This window comes from Mustela erminea, chromosome 15, assembly GCF_009829155.1.
Source record: "Mustela erminea isolate mMusErm1 chromosome 15, mMusErm1.Pri, whole genome shotgun sequence".
Lineage (NCBI taxonomy): Eukaryota > Metazoa > Chordata > Mammalia > Carnivora > Mustelidae > Mustela > Mustela erminea.
In genome coordinates this window covers 78881402-78901294 of record NC_045628.1, presented here as the reverse complement: position 1 = coordinate 78901294, position 19893 = coordinate 78881402, and the positions used below count along the sequence as shown (strand labels likewise).

At 42.1% G+C, this 19893-nt stretch overlaps 1 protein-coding gene across 5 annotated transcripts in view; it reads right to left on the bottom strand.

The window, feature by feature from the left end:
• LOC116574179 (phospholipid-transporting ATPase IB) overlaps window positions 1-19893 on the bottom strand; it is a 595210-nt gene that overhangs the window by 388006 nt on the left and 187311 nt on the right. For all 5 annotated transcript variants that reach the window (XM_032314763.1, XM_032314761.1, XM_032314760.1 and 2 more), the window contains exons 18-24: window positions 19454-19536; window positions 16595-16644; window positions 14323-14392; window positions 13340-13424; window positions 12222-12361; window positions 10482-10620; window positions 1912-1976 (exon numbers count right to left, since the gene is read on the bottom strand). In XM_032314763.1, coding sequence (XP_032170654.1) covers window positions 1912-1976; window positions 10482-10620; window positions 12222-12361; window positions 13340-13424; window positions 14323-14392; window positions 16595-16644; window positions 19454-19536 — 632 coding nt within the window. The remainder of the gene's footprint in view (window positions 1-1911; window positions 1977-10481; window positions 10621-12221; window positions 12362-13339; window positions 13425-14322; window positions 14393-16594; window positions 16645-19453; window positions 19537-19893) is intronic.

The following is a 19893-nucleotide window of genomic DNA, read 5'->3' as shown; positions in this document are numbered from 1 at the left end:
ATATCAACACTCTCCTCTTCTTTTTCTCCTGAACCGGTTGTTTCCCAGGAGTTTTCAAAATCAGGAACAACTGGCCAAGCTCTAGGAGCAGGAAAGACAAATCCAAGTGGTGCAGACCCATAAACCTGAAATTAGTATTTCTCAAAGATGACCTTACAGAGGCAGAATTACATCAATCAAATTCTGCTTCTAGGTATCATAAAGTAATAGACACCAGACTTGTAAACAACTAGAAAATTGAAAACAAAAATATGAAACACTGGACAATAGGCAATTCAGGACTAGGATCCTTTTAAGAAATGAAGTGAATGGGATGATCTTCCACTTACATGTGGCATGAAGTAAGGGAAGCTAGACCCAATGTTTTTAATTCTGGGGCCACATCCTTTGTTCCTCTCTTGTCTGCTTCAACCTCAGAGTTCTGCAACCTGAAAAGCTCAACTGGGGAGCTCCACAGGGATCTACTATAGTCCTGATTTATTTCCCTAGGACTCTGCTTTTATTCCACACCTACCAAATGAAATATTTTGAGAATAGGAATGCCTTCAACCCAACTAAAGAATGAGGGGGAAGAAGGTGAAAGGGGTGGGGGAGGGGAAAGACAAGAAAGGACTCTAGTCAGAAATATGGAACGTCCCTTGGAGTATGGATCAAAAAAGGTCCATAGAAATTGCACCTCCATTCAACAGATACTGAGTACATGAAAGTCACTGCACTAAAAGAGGATGTTCAACACTGGTTAGGAAGAAGAATTCTTAAAATGTTGCCAAGGGAAGCCAGGCACACTCTGTGAAACTTGTTTGGCTTCACAAATCACGCCATGGTCTAGGTCAACCAAAAGTCCCAGCTTGTACTTACGGCTTTAGACTGCTGTGCAGAGTCAAAGCCCATCTCCCGATTCTAGAGAATACCCGGCATAAAGGGAAAATATAGCCTCACTTCTGAGGTATCACCACATAAGAGGCTTAGTTTAAGGCTATGGATACTCTGGGTCTGGAAGATCATCAGCAAACCAGGGAGCCTCTGGCATAGACATTCTGGGTGTGCTCACGGGCTGGGAGTGCATCCAAGGGGGATGCTCCCAAGCCCTGGAGCAGCATCTTGCAATGGTGCCTTGGAGGCATACAGACTCACCCCTGACTCCTGCCTTGGGAGTCCTGAAGAGGTGGAGTATGTGCAGGCCTTCTCAAGAGGACTCAGGGCCTGCCTGATCTACAAGTACAAATGTCTCTGTACCATATCTCATCCCTTTTACTAACGCTGGCATCTGCTCCTACAAGGAGCTTTAAATATACTGCATGAAGGGTAGGCTTCGGTTCTGAGCAGTAACAAGTCCTTGTTACAAGTCCTGACGAATGGAATCTCATTGCTCAGCTGACAGCTTCCCATTAGACTACTTCCCAGGTCACTGGTTAACCTCACATCAGTTCCCAACCCTGGTCTCCTCAGAGGCTTTAGGCCACTGAATGCATGGGCACAGGTCTATAAAATGATCAGAGAGCCATGCTGTTCAATCCTCCATGAGCCTATTCCTGCAGAAATTCAAACAACTCCTGACACTTGAATATTATCCTTATGTTAAAGTTTGTGCTAGAAAGAAAAATCCTCCTAGTCTCCTTATTAATCTACTCTGGAGTGAACCATCACCACTTAGCAAATCAAAATGGTCCCATTAACATTTTAAATGCACAATTCTAGATAAACAAAGGAAAGTATGAAGCACTGCTCCAAATTTACTACTTTGGTGTTTAAAGATAGGAATTTATGACATCTGTTCATAAATAAGAAAATACACAGGACAGTTTTAGAATTGTTTTTTAGTTAAAAAACCCATTCATTATTGGTTATAGTAAAAATAAATAAAAAGTTTAATACCATAATAACAAATACAACTTTTGAAAAACTACTTACATCCAAAGAATCTTCCTTCAACAGGATAAGGGCCATATTCTGTGATACCAACCGGCAAGAATATCCTAGAGCAGAGGAAAATGCAACACAAGTGAGTTTACCATCCCTTCCATGAACTCATTGCTTTCCAGTAGCTATTTAAATTCAGTCTCCCTTCTTATGCCTTCCGTATTATCTTTTTAAGCCTATTGGGAAAGACAGAGGAATTGGACAAGCATGCGAGGGCAGGAAAAGTAGGTTCTAATTTAAGCAGATTTTGATTCTTGCAGACAGCCTGAATGGACTAGTTGGGAAGGTCTTCAAACCTAATGGCTAAATATTGGTCAATTATCCATGGGTTTTTCTTCATGTTTGTAGAACATCAGGAAAAGCCTTGGATTAGCTTTTAAAAATAGCTAACACTTTAGGACAACACATGGAATCTGATGGTGTTTCAAAATCGGCGTAAATGAGCCTACTCTACTAGCAAAATCCTTCATTTCTTTGTTTAAAAAGTGGGCAATTCGGGGCGCCTGGGTGGCTCAGTGGGTTAAACCTCTGCCTTCAGCTCGAGTCATGGTCTCAGGGTTCTGGGATTGAGCCCCGCGTGGGGCTCTCTGTTCGGCGGGGAGCCTGCTTCCCCCACTCTGCCTGCCTCTCTGCCTACTTGTGATCTCTCTCGCTCTGTCAAATAAATAAATAAATCTTTTTTTTAAAAAAGTGGGTAATTCTCACAACAGATTTCAAAGGAGTACTGTCATGTCGAGGGAATCACTTTTCCTATCCAAGTTCAAAGCAATCCCCATTTCAAGAATTAAACCTGAGTTTAAAAAAAAAGTTTGTTTAGAACAAAAGTATGTCTTCCAAAATCGACTCTTATCAATAATCTCCATCTCCTTTTAAAATAGTTATCGCTACAGGCTAAGCAAGATACTCCTCTACCCTTCTTCCCAGAAAATGAACATGTTTTCTCTGAACCACTTTCCTACTCAGGCTTTGGAGTCCACACCAAAACATCTGGAGACACTAAGTGACACCACAGACCAGGAGGAGAGCCCACACTCCGCTCCCCTCAAATCCACACACTCTGAGGAAGATCAGTTCCAGCAAATCCTAAGACCCTGAAGGTCCATCAGGACTCTACTCTTTCCTTTCAAGGAAAGGAAAGGTTCCTTTCAAGCTACCCTCCACCATCTCAGTGCCCACTGAGAGAGTTGGCACTTTTCACCAATCTCCAATCTCAATTTATCTTATTGAAAAAAGGTAAGAAAATAATCCTTCCACCTAGAAAATTGTTTCTTTTTCCTCAGCATCTGAAGATAAAGGATTAATGATCACAGAAACATGAAACAAATCATCAGCTGGGGAATTACAACCTTCAAGCAAGTACCTGCATAAGTCTCAAGGAAGGGGCTTAACCAAAGCTGTTCATAAAGCAAGAAGGAGGCTGGACTCTCCTCCACAGAAGAGCTAAAATATCCCTTAGAGATGCTATATTTAAGTAGACAAGGAGACAGGCATTTAACTAATGGGCAAGTCTCAGAACTACTGCATTTATGTGACAGTTCTACTCAGCAGGGCTTCCCAACCCCACCCAACTCGTCCTCCTCTAACCCCATGCTAAGGAAACCCTGTTAAAAGGCACCAAATAGACTTCAAAACACACAAAAGTTAAGACTAAGAAAAACCTTGTTTTCTTGTTGTTGTCTAGGAAGGAGACAATAAATATTTGAATGTACAAATTATATCCTTCACTAACAATTGTCATTTCAGAACATTTTGTAGATCACTTCAGAACACAAGTCTTGAAGCATAAACTTACGGCTTTCAATCCAAATATTTTTTTTTTAAATATTTTATTTATTTATTTGACAGAGAGAAATCACAAGTAGATGGAGAGGCAGGCAGAGAGAGAGAGGGAAGCAGGCTCCCTGCTGAGCAGAGAGCCCGATGCGGGCCTTGATCCCAGGACCCTGAGATCATGACCTGAGCCGAAGGCAGCGGCTTAACCCACTGAGCCACCCAGGCGCCCCAATCCAAATATTTTTAAAAGCAATACCATAAAGATACAGTCCAGTCCGTTAATAATAGTTACCTCAAAGGAATGAGATTTTTTGCTTGCTAAAACAACTATGTATTATTTTAGAAACTAGAACAAACTGAATAATTTAAAATCATAATACCACATGGGCAAATACCTGTTTAACCTTTAAGACCAAAAAACAAAACAAAACAAAAAAAAAAAAAGGGAAGAAACACGAAACAATTTTCTATGTTTTCAAACTTGTTCAAGTTCATATTTTAACAATAATGATGAGTAAAACTAGGACTTTCCCAGAATGCCATTCAAAGTTCTGCCTGATTAGATTGACAAAATTAAAGTCTTTGTTTCCCATTAAAATTTTACAAGTGTATTCTTCTTTCCTTTAAATTCTTAGATCAGGTCCAGAAGAGAGGTCTATACTTTATTTTCATTTACAAAAGGGGATGTTGCAACTGTAATTATTTCCCACTATGGGAGGCTTGCTCTTTCTTTATATCCCCAGAGACCTCCAGCAACTTCATGCAACATAGACTGTTACAAATTTAGTATAACTAATGCAAAAGGATTTGCTGGTAGTTTTTGATTTGAACAACAGCTGCAGAAGCTAGCTATAATTTTTAAGCCCTAGCTTGCTGCTTTATTTTATATTATTCAGTTTAAGCAAAATGCTTCTTGACAACTGAAGCTACACAAAGATAGTACGGAAAAACTCTTAGTATTTTTTTAGCCATTGCAGGGAGAGGGCAAGAAATAAAACCACTGACACTTCCATGAATTTCAAAATACAAAACTAAAGGTTTCTGGAAATGGTTTTGTTGTTTGTTTGTTGTTTTTTAATTAGGAAAATGAAGTGAGATTCTGCTTAGAGAATTATCACACAGAACACCTGCACTGTACAGAGCATAGAAGTTTAACACAGTTAATTGTGACTTAGCGAATGTGGCAAATTAAATTATGTCACCTCCAGTTTGGCATGCTTCATTTCTAATGTTTGTGGATAAAATGAGATCAACTCTTGGAGAAGAGCCAGGTATGAAATGTCAATCCACGCTTGTAAATTAAGGTCTAGTTCTTTAATCTTGCAATCTAACAAAACGACCATAAAATCACTGAGGAGAGAACCTCTGGGATTTCACTTTTTATTACACCTGAAATTAACAGCACACTACAAAAACATTCAGTCTTTCTACTACCTGAGTATAATCAACATTCAAAGAAATCAAAATATTACAGAGTCTACGGTACTTAGAGCATGATTTTAAGAAAATAATTATCCATGCCAGAAATTATCACCAAACCAAGTCTCTCAGACCTTGCCATCATTCTACCTCTCTTTTGAGATAAGCTCAAATTGTCAAGGGTACCCAAATCCAGATTTCTCGGGAGACATCTCTGGAAGGGTTAGGGACAGTATATCCTTACTAACCATGTATCTTAGGACCAGATTAATAAAGCTACCCATCACTAGGATTCGGCATGGTTCCAAACCCTCAGTAAGTGTGTTGGTCCTAAATATTTTGAGAGAGAGTCTGATCAATATTTGCGTATGAATATATGAAACATACTGCCAAACATCAAGAATGGATAATGAAAAACAGTATTCTTAATCTATTCCAGATGGGGTCAAAGAGGCTCAGTACAAAGTCTTTCATCATCCAGAGAACCAGGAAGCTAAGGACATGTCCAAAGAACCACACACCTGTGCACCTTTCCCTCCAGATCCTTATCAGGAAGGCTCTGTCACATGTAAGAGCACATGGCTTCAGCCTTGCCTCACGAAACCATTCCCCCCATCAAACTGGGCTGCTCAGACTTTTTTTTTTTTAATTCAATTAGCCAACATACAGTACATTATCAGTTTCAGAGGTAGAGTTCAGTAATTTATCAGTAATTCATTATCACATCACGTGCCCTCCTTATGCCTTTCTCTTTTATTTTTAAACAAATTCTCAAAGGCCCCACTTCTAAACCTATGTCATCCAAGAAGCTTCCCTGGTCTTTTTTGGCTCAGATATTTTTCCTTCAGGGAAATGAATATCAACTGTCACATGTACATGCCCAGATTTTTGGCACCTTCATAGTCTCTGTGACTTACACTGAATTGCATGGGAGTCTGTGCCTCGATTCTATCTTTTAAAAAGGGAGGGTAGCTATCTCCAAGGAATCAGTTATTAAAAAAACTGACAGAGAGGACTCAATTCTAGCTAACATTAATTCAGTATCTATTATGAACACCAGTCATACTTACTATCTATCCTGCACAATTAATACTTTTTCATCTATGTCACCCTCTGCTTTGTCTCAGAATTAACTAATGCCCCAGTCAGGGAAGGAATGTTGAGTTCCCTGTGCCTCGAGTAGCCAGCTGCAGGTAATCAAGAAATACTGTGTCTGACTTTTTTTGTTTAAAACAACACTCAAGGGCGCCTGGGTGGCTCAGTGGGTTAAGCCTCTGCCTTCGGCTCAGGTCATGATCTCAGGGTCCTGGGATCGAGTCCCGTGTCGGGCTCTCTGCTCAGCAGGGAGCCTGCTTCCCTCTCTCTCTCTCTCTCTGCCTGCCTCTCCATCTACTTGTGATTTCTCTCTGTCAAATAAATAAATAAAATCTTTAAAAAAAAAATAAAAATAAAATAAAACAACAGTCAAGTTGAGACAACCACCAAACAATGTCCCAGCTTCAATGAATATAGAATTTGGTCTTCCTTTCAACACGCAAGACAAACTATAGGCACTAATCGGAGCAGGCACCATATTTACTCATTTTTTAAAAATTAAACTTCTAAAATTCAAGAAGTGGTTTATAAGTATTAAATGATGAGTCACAACAATTTAGAAATGGTTCAAGGAAAGCTCTTTCCCACTTAATGACTTTAAAATGGCTTTTGTTCTCACTCATCCTACATACATTAGAAAAAAAAATTATAGATTCTGTAGACTTCATATCTGCTGTCTACCTATTTAATAGATGTCTTACCCAGTGGTAATAAGGAAATGACATGACTCACAAAGACTACATCTGAAATTTCACTTTAGACTAAGGGATGCCAAATCTTTAAGTTAAGAAAATTGCCAACTCCTTGAAATTTATAAACTAAATTTATTTAGTTAGCATAAATTCAAGCCCAGCACACTAGGATTCTGGCAGCATGCCAGTTCCCAACCACCTAAAACCCACAGGCAAGAAGACGGTCTATATGGTACTCATTGGCTCCTAAGAGACACAAATACTCTAGAACTTAATTTGACTAAATGTTTGCAAGTTATGAACTAAAAGTTACATTTTACAAATGCTTCCTTTTCTAAGATTTTATTTATTTATTTGTCAGAGAGAGAGAGAGAGAGAGCACAAGAGAGACAACACAATCAATTGAAGCAGCAGGCAGAGGGAAAAGCAGGCTCTCTGCTCAGCAGGGAGCCCCATGAGGGACTCGATCCCAAGACCCTAAAATCGTGACCTGAGCTGAAGGCAGACACTTAACTGACTGAGCCACCCAAGTATCCCTTACAAGCACTTCTATGATAAATAAACCCAATGCCGAGGAGAGCCAACAACCCCACATACCAACTGTTGGCTCCAAAGGTGAACTCTTACCATAAGTCCACTAAGACCATATGATTAGTGGTAAGAGTCAATAGTTGTAAGAGTCAATAGTTATGAGACATCTCAGTTTCAGGGACATTGACACAGGACAACAATGTGCATCCTGGAATGACTGGAACACAGGACCACTGTCCCCTACTCTTCAAATTTCAGACAACAGTTTTATGAAAACTTTGTGAATCTGTTTAAAGAGAGCTCTGCACCAGGAGTGAAGAGCCCTAGGACCTCAAGCCAGCCTGGTCACGAAAAAGAACCTAACCTTCATAAACACTGAATTTCCCCCTTCAGCGGTAAGACCATTCATATGTAGAGACTGAAGACAGAATTCAGAAGGCACTCCTAGCAGACTGCTGCACTCAGCAGACATTCCGTTCGTCTGCTCTCTTGTCCTGCCTCCACAGAGACATAGAACTGCTGGACCCCTGATCTTCTTCCCACATATCTTCCGGTTGCCCCAAAAATGCACACAGAATGCACTACCATGGACAGACTATGTCGCATTATGGAAGATGGATCAGTAATGGCTCAGACTTCTGGGGGGATGTGGAACCCAGCACAAGTAAACAGGCGTACAATCCATACTGAATTGGGACACGACTTCATGCTGCTTATAGCTGTCACCTGTGGTCTGGCATGGACAAGTCTGATACAATGTCCCGACATCGACCCTTTGCTGAGCCTTGTGAATCATTTACAGGCCCAAGAGATAGCCTAAATTGGAAAATGGCATTTAGCCCATGACACTGCTCAGGATTACCAATAAATTCTGAAGGCAAAGTGAAAAAGTAATTCAGACAGAGCTCTTTCAAAGAATATCAGTTCCCTGGCTGCTGGTTGCATACTTAATAACACCAAAGATATGTTTGAATTCTGATATACTAGGAAAAGAAATGGGAGTAGAAAAAAGCCTTCAGAAGACAAGACATCAGCAAAGTCATCAGCTTATATATAAGCAGGAAGCAATATCTCACTGTGGTCTTGCAGAGTCTTGCTAAGAAAGATCAATTTAAAAATATCTAATGGCAACAAATGCTTCTGGTACCAAAACTACACATGTTTCTATACTCTCTTTGAAAAAAAAAAGCACAAAATAATATAACCATCACTTTTACAAACTCTTCGGCCGGCATCAGTTTTTCTGTAAGGCTCGGAGATGCCTCACGACATTCAGGTCAAGCTTTCCTTCCTTTATGAATTATAACCCATTTGTGTTTTCTGGGTTGATTTTCAAGGCCTCATTTGTGTTTATTCCAAACTCCTCCAGACCCTGACATGCTCAGGTATGACAAAGGAACAAGCACGAAGAGGGTTGCGTGTGCTGCCCAAGGGCAGGGTGATTTGGTGGAGATGTCATCAGAAGGACAGCGGCCCTTTTCCAGCTAGCGCAATGCCAGCAAAGACACATTCGCTTCGTACAGCAAACACCAGAAAGCACTTAAGGAAGTTGTCCGGGGCTAGTAGCATAAAAAGGTCAATAGTCCAGCAGGAACCCTCAAGCTCTATTTTCCAGATCTTATCATTATCGTGCAATCTTAACTTGAGGGGTTACTCACTTCTTTGACATTCCTCTAAGTGAGCAGAAAGCATTCCCTAACCTATCAGCATTTCAGGACAAGAGTCAACTTTCTGTGCTCTAGTTGAATCACAGGAGTCACATTATCAGTAGCAGGTGTTTTAGCCCAAATTTACATGAGAAATCATACCTGAAGGAACAACATACATAGAAAGAGACCTCGAGAGACAGTGTACCAAAAGCAGGTGTTTACCCTCATTTTACAAAATATTGCTGACATCACTAAAAGGCTGTACACTCTGGGTTTTTATTTCCCAGCAGTAGTGAGGGATCCACACAGAAACACTGTTCACTTTTGTCCAGAAACATGCATTTGGAAGACAACACAAATCCATAGACAAAGTCTGTACCTGAGCTTCCAAGACTGCTCATGAGTCACATGTCATTCACCTATGACTTTGACTGCACTCGTGTGGGAGCCCAGATTGCAAGTGACTAGCTACAACCTTGCCAAAAAAATGATTAAATGACTCTTACCTATTAAACCAAAAACAACATTCACTGCAGAGAGGAGGTATCAGTCTACTATGGAGGTTATCTGAGAGCCCGGGCCACTTCAAAAGAGAAGGCTTAAGGAAAGGGGTAGTTCTGGATTCAACTAATAATATTCCAAGGAGACTGCTCCCAGTAGGGCACGAGTCACTTAAATTTGGAGGTTCCAGTGTGTTCTTTCTGCAGGGAGTTGTGACACGGTCTACTTCTGTAAATACGTTATAAGTCATGCGGTCCTTACACACTCATTTGGTCACATATGCACCGGGGCTTCTTACGCTGTAATGGGGCTAGAAGCACCAGGTAACTTGAAAGCAACTGCAATGACCAAAATCAGATCTTCTAAAATTGGTCATTTCAACTCCTTTCAAACTCAAAATGTGCCTCTTTAACATTCATGTAAGTTATCTGGACTTAAAATTCCCTTTCCCCAATTTTCATTTCCATGATGTTTAGCAAGCAAAGAGTTTACAAACCCAGACAGGGAAGGGAAAGGAAGAGACACACTCTTAGAAGATCCAGTAGTTGGTAAAAATCATTCAAGTAGCTATAATTATTTAAAATTATAATGCATATTAAACTTAGTGAAAAGATGATCGTAGTCTCAGACTACAATTTTGTGAGGAAAACAGTAAGAAAAATTTGTCAAGTCTTGAATTCTGTATCTTATATAAGTGTGTTTAATACAATTCAGGGAGATAGAGTTTTAATGTTCATCCCAGACAGATAACTCTCACAAAAGCATCCTCATTTGATTTAGGTAAACTTTTCTTGGCCTTAAAACATCATCTGTCAATGGATTTGAGGAAGCCTCAGGCACTTCTACCAGACACTTTAAAAACAATACAAAACCAACATCAGGAAATTTTAAAATTAATTACCTATATTAATTGCAGTTTCTTGTTTATCTCCTGTCAACACCCAGATTTTAATTTCTGCCTTCAGTAGAGTTGCTATGGTTTCTGGAACGCCTGCCTGAAGGCGGTCTTCTATGGCTGTGGCTCCAAGTAACAGTAAATTCTAGATTGAAAAAGAATTTCGATTACAGACTGGTACATACTTAAGAGCAACATCAAGGACAAAACTGACCCCAAAAGGCAGCCAAAATGGTCCAACCGTTCTCTTATTTCCTCTACACTAAACCTTTGCTTGCAGGTAATTAGTGATCTCTTGATGTGCAGCATTCTAAAACTATCTGCAATATTAGAACTACCCGAAACACATAGGCAACCCAGCATTCATCATTGATTTCTTGGACCATGGGCATGTTAGAGTAGAAGTCACCTAGCAGTAAAGCATATGGGCAAGATAACCTGCAGATATTCACAGGAGGTGAGACTTCCCCTCTCACCCCACTGATAGGTAACAAACATATTATGTTACAGTTAACACAGGAGAAAAACTGATTCTAGATGATAACACTCATCTGAGACACAAGACTAAGGGACAGCTGATGCTAACATTTCAACAGCCAGAGATGAGAATATCGAAGTATCTTAAGATTGAGGAACTATTAAAAAAAAAAAAAAAAAAGACTGAGGAACTATCAAATGTTGCCCCTATTAAACTTCTTCCAGGCCCACGGAGACCAGCTCACAGTGAGGATGGATGTGGATGCATGGGGAGGTGGAGGGTCCTCGGCAGCCCGTACCTTGCCTGCTGGCCCGGAAGATTCCAGAGCCCCTGCACACAGCACCTACCTCCCCTGAGGCCCCCTGAGGCCCCACCCAGGATAGGGCGCCATAGCTTGATTACCCAACTGTGGGAAAACAGAACTACCACTGCTTGGTGCCACACAGGCCCATCATCTATGCAATCGTTTTCTGATTCTAAAAGTAATTTTGCTTATTTCTAGTAAAGCAGAGCAAATAAACACTTGAATTCCGTTCTACTCCAATCAAATTCCATTAAAATGACAAGTAAATATAAAACCCAAACAACAATGGACTATTAATAAAAGCAAAGAGTTATTAAACACACACACACACACACACACACACACACACACACACAGAATGAGAAAAGCTAATGATTTCAGATTTCGAGGAACCAAAAAAAGAATGGGCCAATGGTTGCAGACATGAACCAGAAAAAAGGTGAAATCCAGCTGCCAGATTTGAGGGAATTCAATACCTAGAAAGCTACATAAGGCTTTGGGATAAACTGCAAAGGCCCGGCACAGCAACAAAAGGCAGAGTGGGCAATACGGAGTAGCAACGGCAAAGGTAGCTACTATTAGAGTAAGTGTGAAAATGCTTAGAATGAACAAAGTCCAAGCAGCCGACACATACTGAATGATGCTCCTGTAACTCAGTAAGGTGAGCGATCTCATGAAGGCTAATCTTAGGTAAACCCTGAGAGTCATTGACACTGTCTTTGACCTGATACTTCGTAAGATACCATTAATGCTTTAACTAAAGGTGGTTCCAGCTTCCAGGTAGCGCATAAAAACTAAGTATTTCTTAAAGCAAAAAAAGACCTCGTTAAAAGCTAATAATGGTTGAGATTCGTACAGGAATAGGGTACATGGCTATAGAGTGAAACTGTTCCTGTCCAAAGACTGTTCTCTGCTCGGTGGAGCCCCCCATTGGGCATGCAACAGCTGCCTCGCAGGTAGTTACCTTCTCTATGATCTCATAGCACTCTTCCAACCGCTGAGCTCGGTCTTTCAGTATCGTGCTGGCTTCTTGATAGACTTTCAGCCACTCCTCATACTCATGCTCAGAGAGGTCGGCGTAAGCCACACACAGAGTCCTCAAGCCTGCAAAACAGCCCTAGTGTATCCAGAGACCCAAGCAAGCAGGATACCCTCCCTCCCAGGTGAAATCATGTGGTGCATTTTCAAACAGCATGCTCAAAAAAATTAAAGAAACTGTCTGCTTTTTGGGTCACTCTAATTCAACTTTCATGCATCTAAAAAGGGCACTTGGAGAACAACTCCAGCACATTTTGCTGTAAACCACTGTGTGTATAAATCTGAGAGTACGTGGAAGCCACAGAGTGAACTCCCCATAGAGAGAAGCACAGGAGCTGGGCATGGCCCCCATGCGCATGTACAAGGAACAGGCACCAGCAAGTAGAGGGGGCACTGGGTACATTTCAAGATGGCAATAAAAGCCCAGTGGGCCATCATGTGGACGACCTGAGCTTTCCAGCAGGTACACATGTGCGCGCGCGCGCACACACACACACACACACGCACGCATGGCCCTAGGGATGCAGGAAGGTGAAAAGTGGCAGTCGGCACTCTGGCCAGGCTCCAGCTTTCATCACGTCCCCTTTCTGGAAACCCTGACATCAGTGTTATTTGAGGCCTTTCAGAGAACTCCTTTCTTAGTCTCTGTGGACTCCACAAATTATTGTTCATGGTAAGGCAGTGTCATAGGGATAACAAAAGAAGGACAGGGATAATAACCTCATGAGTTTCCTGAGAAGGGGAACAATAACTGCAAAATGATGGTACGGGTCATGAGCTGGCCGGCCTGTTCCGTCCGTACTCCTGGTGAGGAGTCAGCTGAGTGTGGACTCTGGCACACATCCTGTCACTGTCATAGGCACAGAACACGGTGGTAGGGGCGTTGGGGGGGGCACTAGGAAAGTATATCCTATGAGGAAGCCAAGGGCTGCACGAAACACACACTGTTCATTCAGAAAACAACTGCTTCCCTGAAGCATCAGCCACAAACACATGAAAATACAACTTCGACGGTTAAAAACAACATTTCCAAATTTCACTTACCTTCCGTGGCAAAATATTCCAGATGGCACAGCGTTTCCTCCATGTATTTTGAATCTTTTGAGAGTCTCTCAAAAATGACATTATCCTTTAAAATAGAGAAACACTGTGACTGGCTATCCTTATATAAACCTTCCAGTCTGCATTCTAAAACTAACTTTGTTTTAATGATGCTTATCCAGTGTGTATGAGAATACTTGAGTGGCAAGCAGAAATAGTGTTGGCCAGAGTAAGTCATGAGCTTTGGAAAATGAATCGGGTATGAATGTGTCCCAACAAACACTTTCTGGGGAGAACCAAAAGTGTCAAGAGAATTATCAGGGACAATGGTGCCTACATTTATACAAATTTGCAAAATACATGCCCACATTTATAACACCTTTATGCAGAAGTGGAAAGGGTAACAGGCACATCCTAAATTGCTCAAATACACTCTTGCCTCCTGACCCTGCAGGAGCCCCTGGCCAGGAGGTGCACAGCCCATGAGGCACTGAACCCAGTTTAGTTAAGACACACTGAAGAACACAGCTCAGACCAACTGCTTCCAACCGCTGAAGTGATGACAAACCACAACAACTAAGAAAAGCTGCTAGTGAACACGTGCACACACACATGCGCACATGCACCATCTCAGGGTACTGAGAAGATTATCACAGGTCCATGTGAATCATTCTATCTTCCCAAAGTCAGAACCCACTAGCGGTAAACGAGACTCAGAAGTCATGCAGCAAGGATTCCGCATGACACAGCAAACTGCTGTTTCTGAAACCAACTGCTGGCTAAAAGCAAGCTTTTCGTAGGCCGCCACTGTCACGCTGGCCTGAACCACCACGATCTTCAGAGGACTTCTACTACCAGGTCAATTTTAAGGTCAATCCGAAAGAGCCCTTCGACCTTGAGTAAACTCTCAGGGCAGGATGGGGACAACAGCCCGCAGAACATCGGAGCTGCCGAGGGCGCCCCACAAGTACTTAGCCAGTACTTACAGCCCCCTTACAGTAGAGCCGCAGTTGGCCGGAAGGAGTCCGAACAATCACAGACATTCTTTTTCTGTCACTTTGGGGGTAAGAAAAGAGAGAGATAGTCAGTCAACATTGGTCTGTAATGATAGGACACATGCCCCATGATTAAGCACCCAACAAATCAAAAGATGATCTGAGAGCCCTAAAAATGGCAAAGCTCCATTTTCCTTACCTTTTTTCTTCAGAGTTGGGCTTTAACCGGATATTGCCTACTCTTTTTATTTATATATAATGGACATAAGCCTATTTTTCCCTCCCATGGAAACTCCCTGGCATAGCTATTTATAGCAGGAGAACAGAAATGGACTATTTGACCCTCTATTATGCACATTTAACTCACTCCTTATAATACTCTGTAAAAGTGTTATTTTACAGCTCAAAATTTTAGTAATCCACCCAGTAAGGAGCAGAGGGGAAGCTTCACTATAAATCCACTTAGTCCAAAATCCCCTTGTGTCTTCTGTTAACTGGAGTAGAAAAAAATTAAAAATTCATAGAACACTCACTCCTGACTCAGCACTGAGGTGTGCCTTATTACTGCCGTCCGCTCTCCACCATGGACACTTCTGCACTCTTCTTTCATAACAACCCACGCTCACTCATAGAACCTTCAATGACTCCCCACTGCCTACAGATTCCAGTTCTTACTGACCTCCACACATCTCTGCAGCCAGGCCTCATCCCCTACGAGTCCTCCCATGCACTTACAGGCCTCCCACACACCAGAAGACACAGCATGCTCTTTCTCTACACCTTCTGTCTCATGTCTTTTGCAGACATTTCATCCTCCTGAAACACATCCCAACCACAGTGGGCCCCAGACTGCCCACCCCATAAGAGGATTCCCAATGGACTCTTAGCTCCTAGGACTGAAGGATATTCTCTCCCAGCTTTGTGTAAATCCCCACATCCTAACCGACAGCACTCTGTCTGACCTAGATCTGAATTCTCTCTCAGCAAAGTTGTTAACCCAGCATCTCAGTTTCTAAATGTATAAAGCAAGGCCACCACCAAGTACTGAGTATTGTTAGGATTCAGTGGCATCTGGAAAGAGAGGAGTCAACTAAAATGAAATAGAACCACAGCTGTAACTACAAACAACCTTTTAACTCCCTAGTATTCCCCCAGAAAGTTTTTACTGTATCATGTCTCTATCCATAGTCACCTGTTTTAACCCAATTCCCTTTCCTCCTCCTTATCCCTGTAATAACTGCTGGTCCCAGTTACCACAGTCACATAAGAACATAGTCTCCAGGACATCCAGAAGAGATGGGACACAAAAGTCTGAAGCAACGTTTAGTGTGTTCCTTACCTCTACAAACAGGGACACTGTCCCTACTCCCCTATATGAACCACTACTGTTATCAACCATCCTTCTTTCCCTCTAAAAGCCCATCCTCAAGGGCTCTTGAACCACCAAAGCTCAAGTTTGCAGTCCTAAAACCAAAGACTAGGGCTAGAAAGCATTTCCCTCAAGAGGGTTAAAAATTGATCTTTTTCAAACAGCTTTAAAGCCGACAGAGGAAATGTGGGAATTGTCTAACAAAGGTTATTGAAAAACCCCACTTTCACTAATGGGAAAACATAATTTTGAGGTAGCAACAGAACCTTGCCGTAGTACTGACACTGAGTTCAATGTTAAGAAAAGATACAAATCATTAAGAATTTTTTTTAATAACAAGGGAAGCCAATTATTCAACAAATATTCCTGGGTCTTAAATTAAATAAACCACACTGGGGAAGAATGAGCTGGAATATATACAGGAGAACTGCCCGATTCGGACAAAGTCTCTGACGCGATGGACCGCTGATGAGCCGCTGCTCCTCAGTTTCCCAGGCTGGGCATGAGAGCGCTCAGAGGGAGCCCGAGGCAGGACCTCACGGGACATAAGAAAGACCAACAGAAATAGGGCCCCTATCACATACTCCAAACTATGCAGACATGTCTGCAGCTGCCGATGCCAGAACAGCAGGTCTGGAAATCTAAAGAGGAGGATATGGAAGCATAAGGTTTCATTTGGAAAAAAAAAAAAAAGAAAGAAAGAAAAATGATCTACTTCACTTTCTTTAATGAAAGTCACAAGTTCCAGAGAGGAGAGGGCTTGCGGAGATATATTTAATAAACTTAATACTTAGGTACTGTATTTAATCATGTTATACAATCTTGCAAACACCATGATGACGTTGTTAAATATATATGGAAGTTTTATTTCAACTGCATGAAAGAGAAACATACCTAGAAAATTCCAGCACGTTAAGGATTCCAAATGTCTGTTCCTGCCCCATCTAAAAGAAGAAAAGCAGGCTCTTACCTGAGGTGCAAAGTATTAAAATCTCAAAACGACATGTCTCCAATCACAAACCTCTCTGTACATACATCTCCCAGTCCCTCCAGGACTTTCTCTCTCTCTCTCTCTCCCTCTCTCTATAATACAAACATGTACATACACATATTCCCTCTCCCGCCCTCTCTCCTCTCCAACTCATTCTCTCTTCCCATCCTCCTGCAAAAGGCCTTTCCAACAGCTACGATTTCCCCAGTCCTATGGGGTAATAGCTCCCCCTTCTGGTAGAAGCTTCTCACTCTTCTCTAGAATGTCAAACAGCAGGCTGACACAGTCCCTTCTAACAGGCGAAAACATAGGACACAAGCTACACAGGTCAGCCTAAAACCCTGGGGCAGGTCATGCTTCTGAATTCAAAATTTTACAATTTTATATAAAAATGTATGCATACACCATGTGCCATAATTTCCCCCATGGAGTTCTGGGGCAACACCCTGTAATCCAACTCATCAATTTTCTACAGCAAAATGTAAGGCTATTCACATTGAGATTCTTAAGACCACAAATGACCTCATGTCAGTTCTGGTTACATTTTGTTGCCGAATGCCTAAGTCCCCAAATATGGGGGGAAAACTTTTAGAATTCAAAGTTTCTTGGATTTTGGATTTTAGATTTAGAAATAAGGATTATGGATGTGCCTAAGACTCTAGGGCAATTAATTGAATGTTATTTTTCTTCAGGTTCTTCAGAGTTGGAACCTCAATATTCTCAATTTTTTCCAGAAGATTCTAGACTATGTGTGTACCACTTTCAAACTCCTTGATCAAACCTGCTCTCTATTTCCCTACTACATCACAATGGAAGGATGTGGGCTTTGGAGTTCCTTACGAATTTGAATCCTTTGTCTGCCACTAAGTATGTGGCTTCCTTAGGAATGGTGGTAGCATCTGTCCCCTAGGTTTGAGAGAAGCAATGAATGAAGCAACACGCAAATTACCAAGTGCACGACTGACACACAGCAGCACCGATCCATCATTACTGCCCTGACCACAACTCCCTACCCCTTCTCCACACACCCTGAAATACAACCAGCAACCCACCTCATCCAGCCTTCACTGGCCTTTATTCCCCTCCTCCTGCAACCGCCAGTTCATTCTGCTCAGCCTGTCCCAACTTGGTGAGACGCCTATTCAGAAATGTGCCCAATGGCACAAGTGCTGTGACTGCCAGGAGCCAACCCCTCTTCGCTATCACATCAACCACCGTGCAACCATGTGTAGCCCAGACTCACTGTTAAGATGACCAGTAGGGCCACCTCATGTAAAAAGCTGGTAACCGCCTAAAGAATGCAGGTTTGAGGATACTCTGGTATTTACAGTTAAACAGGATTTTGTAGTTATTATTGTGACCCTTATGCACCAGGTAGTCTTATTTACTCCCAGAAACATGGCCTTAAGAGGTTAATAAAAAGACGAAGAGGTGTTGATCCACTTTTGGTCAGCATCTACTGCCATGATGACAATGCCAGGGGGCTCTCTCTAGATCTCCATATTTATCCAGTACTGTGAGCAAAGCAAAAGCAGCCATGCTCTTCTCATCTCTCCCACTTGTGTCCCATCAGTCCACACCTACGCTCAGTCCCCGTCACCGCAATGCAGAGAAAAGAGCAGCACCCATATGACAGAAAATCCTATAGCATATGTCAAGTCTCCTTAAACCGAAGAGGGTAAAGACTTCATTTATGAGAAGCTTCTATGAAGTAAATTCAATACCCTGTCAGTTACTCTGTTCTACTTTAAAATAAAAATAATTATGATTTGATCTCTGCACTCCAGAAGAACCTGAAAGCTCCAAGAAATGGGCACACTGTAGGTGATATTTTCTAGGTATTGCATATAAGTACGAGAAAAATGTAGTACGGCTAAGTTAGGAATAACTATGTATTATGTAAATTAGAAGTGAATTTCAAATGCATTAACAAGGCCTAGGGATAGAAGGATGCACGAAGGCAAAAACTGTTCTAATACATGAATCTGTTCCAAATGGAGGGGTGGGAAGGATGGCAGTAACTGCCTCCAGGCTCTCATCAACCCATCCTGTAGCAAAACGCAGCCCCTCTAACTGGTCAGCATTAAACATGCCAGCACCTTGCCCATCCTAACCAGCAATTTCCCCCATTGCCCACCTCAAGGGTCCTTATTGGATGTTATTCTTGATTTACATTTTTTTTTCCTATCACCAAATTTCTCCCTCAGGCTTCCTGAACAGGAAAATTCAAAAATCAATCATAAAACAAATAAACCCTTGGCCCTAGGGAAAAGAAAAAACTCCTACAGATGCCAAAGATCTTCAGTGCCAACTCACTTCTCCCCCAGCTGGGGAGATGGAAGCCAGTGCACTGAGGGCTCTACTGTGCAAATACTCTGGGTGCCAAGGCCGCAAAGACAGAGCCGCAGATCCCGCCCTCTGGACCTGTGGCCCATGTGGCTAGTCCCCTGACCGCTGCAGAACAAAGAGCAGGCTTCCTTGCTTCTGTACTACAAACCACACCAGTGTATGAAAGACTTTTGGAGAAGCATCTCCAAGAGAGAAAAACGCCTGCAACACAAACACAACAAGAATAAGCTTAGAGAATCACGTAATACCAGCAGCTTCACCACGGATCTGGTTTCTCACAGAAAAAAAAAAAGAAAAAAAAAAAAAAAGGAATGTAGCTATCCTGTTTCCATCAGACATGTTATTTCAAACACAGAGTCTTCAAAAAAGTCGGTGATGCACAAGGGGAAGAAATGCCCAGGCTTGTCACTCACTGCTTCTATGATGACCGAGTATGGCGTTCTGGCCGTGAAGACAAAACCCAGCTTCCTAGCTCCCTTCACCAACGCAGCTTCATCTGTCAAGAGAGTTGATGAGGCATTAACTCATCACACGTAATGGTAGACTTCTGCCGAGCCTGTGTTATTTTTCAAGTTAACCAAACCCACAGCAGTTGGAGAGGCCTGGCCTCCATGTTCGGTTAAGGATATAGGAGGCACTCACTCACTCCCAGCACCAGGGTTCTGAGGGGCAGCACTTCTGTTAGGTGGGAAGACAGGAGCCAAAACGAAGTCATGGAGACAGGAGTGATGGCATATCTACTAGTCTCGGTGGGGGTCAAGTTCTCCCTAAGGAACTTAAGCAACATTCCCATGACTTTCTGACTAAATTTCTTCTCTGAGTGAGGGAGGCAGTGTTTCAGTTCTAGTCTGGG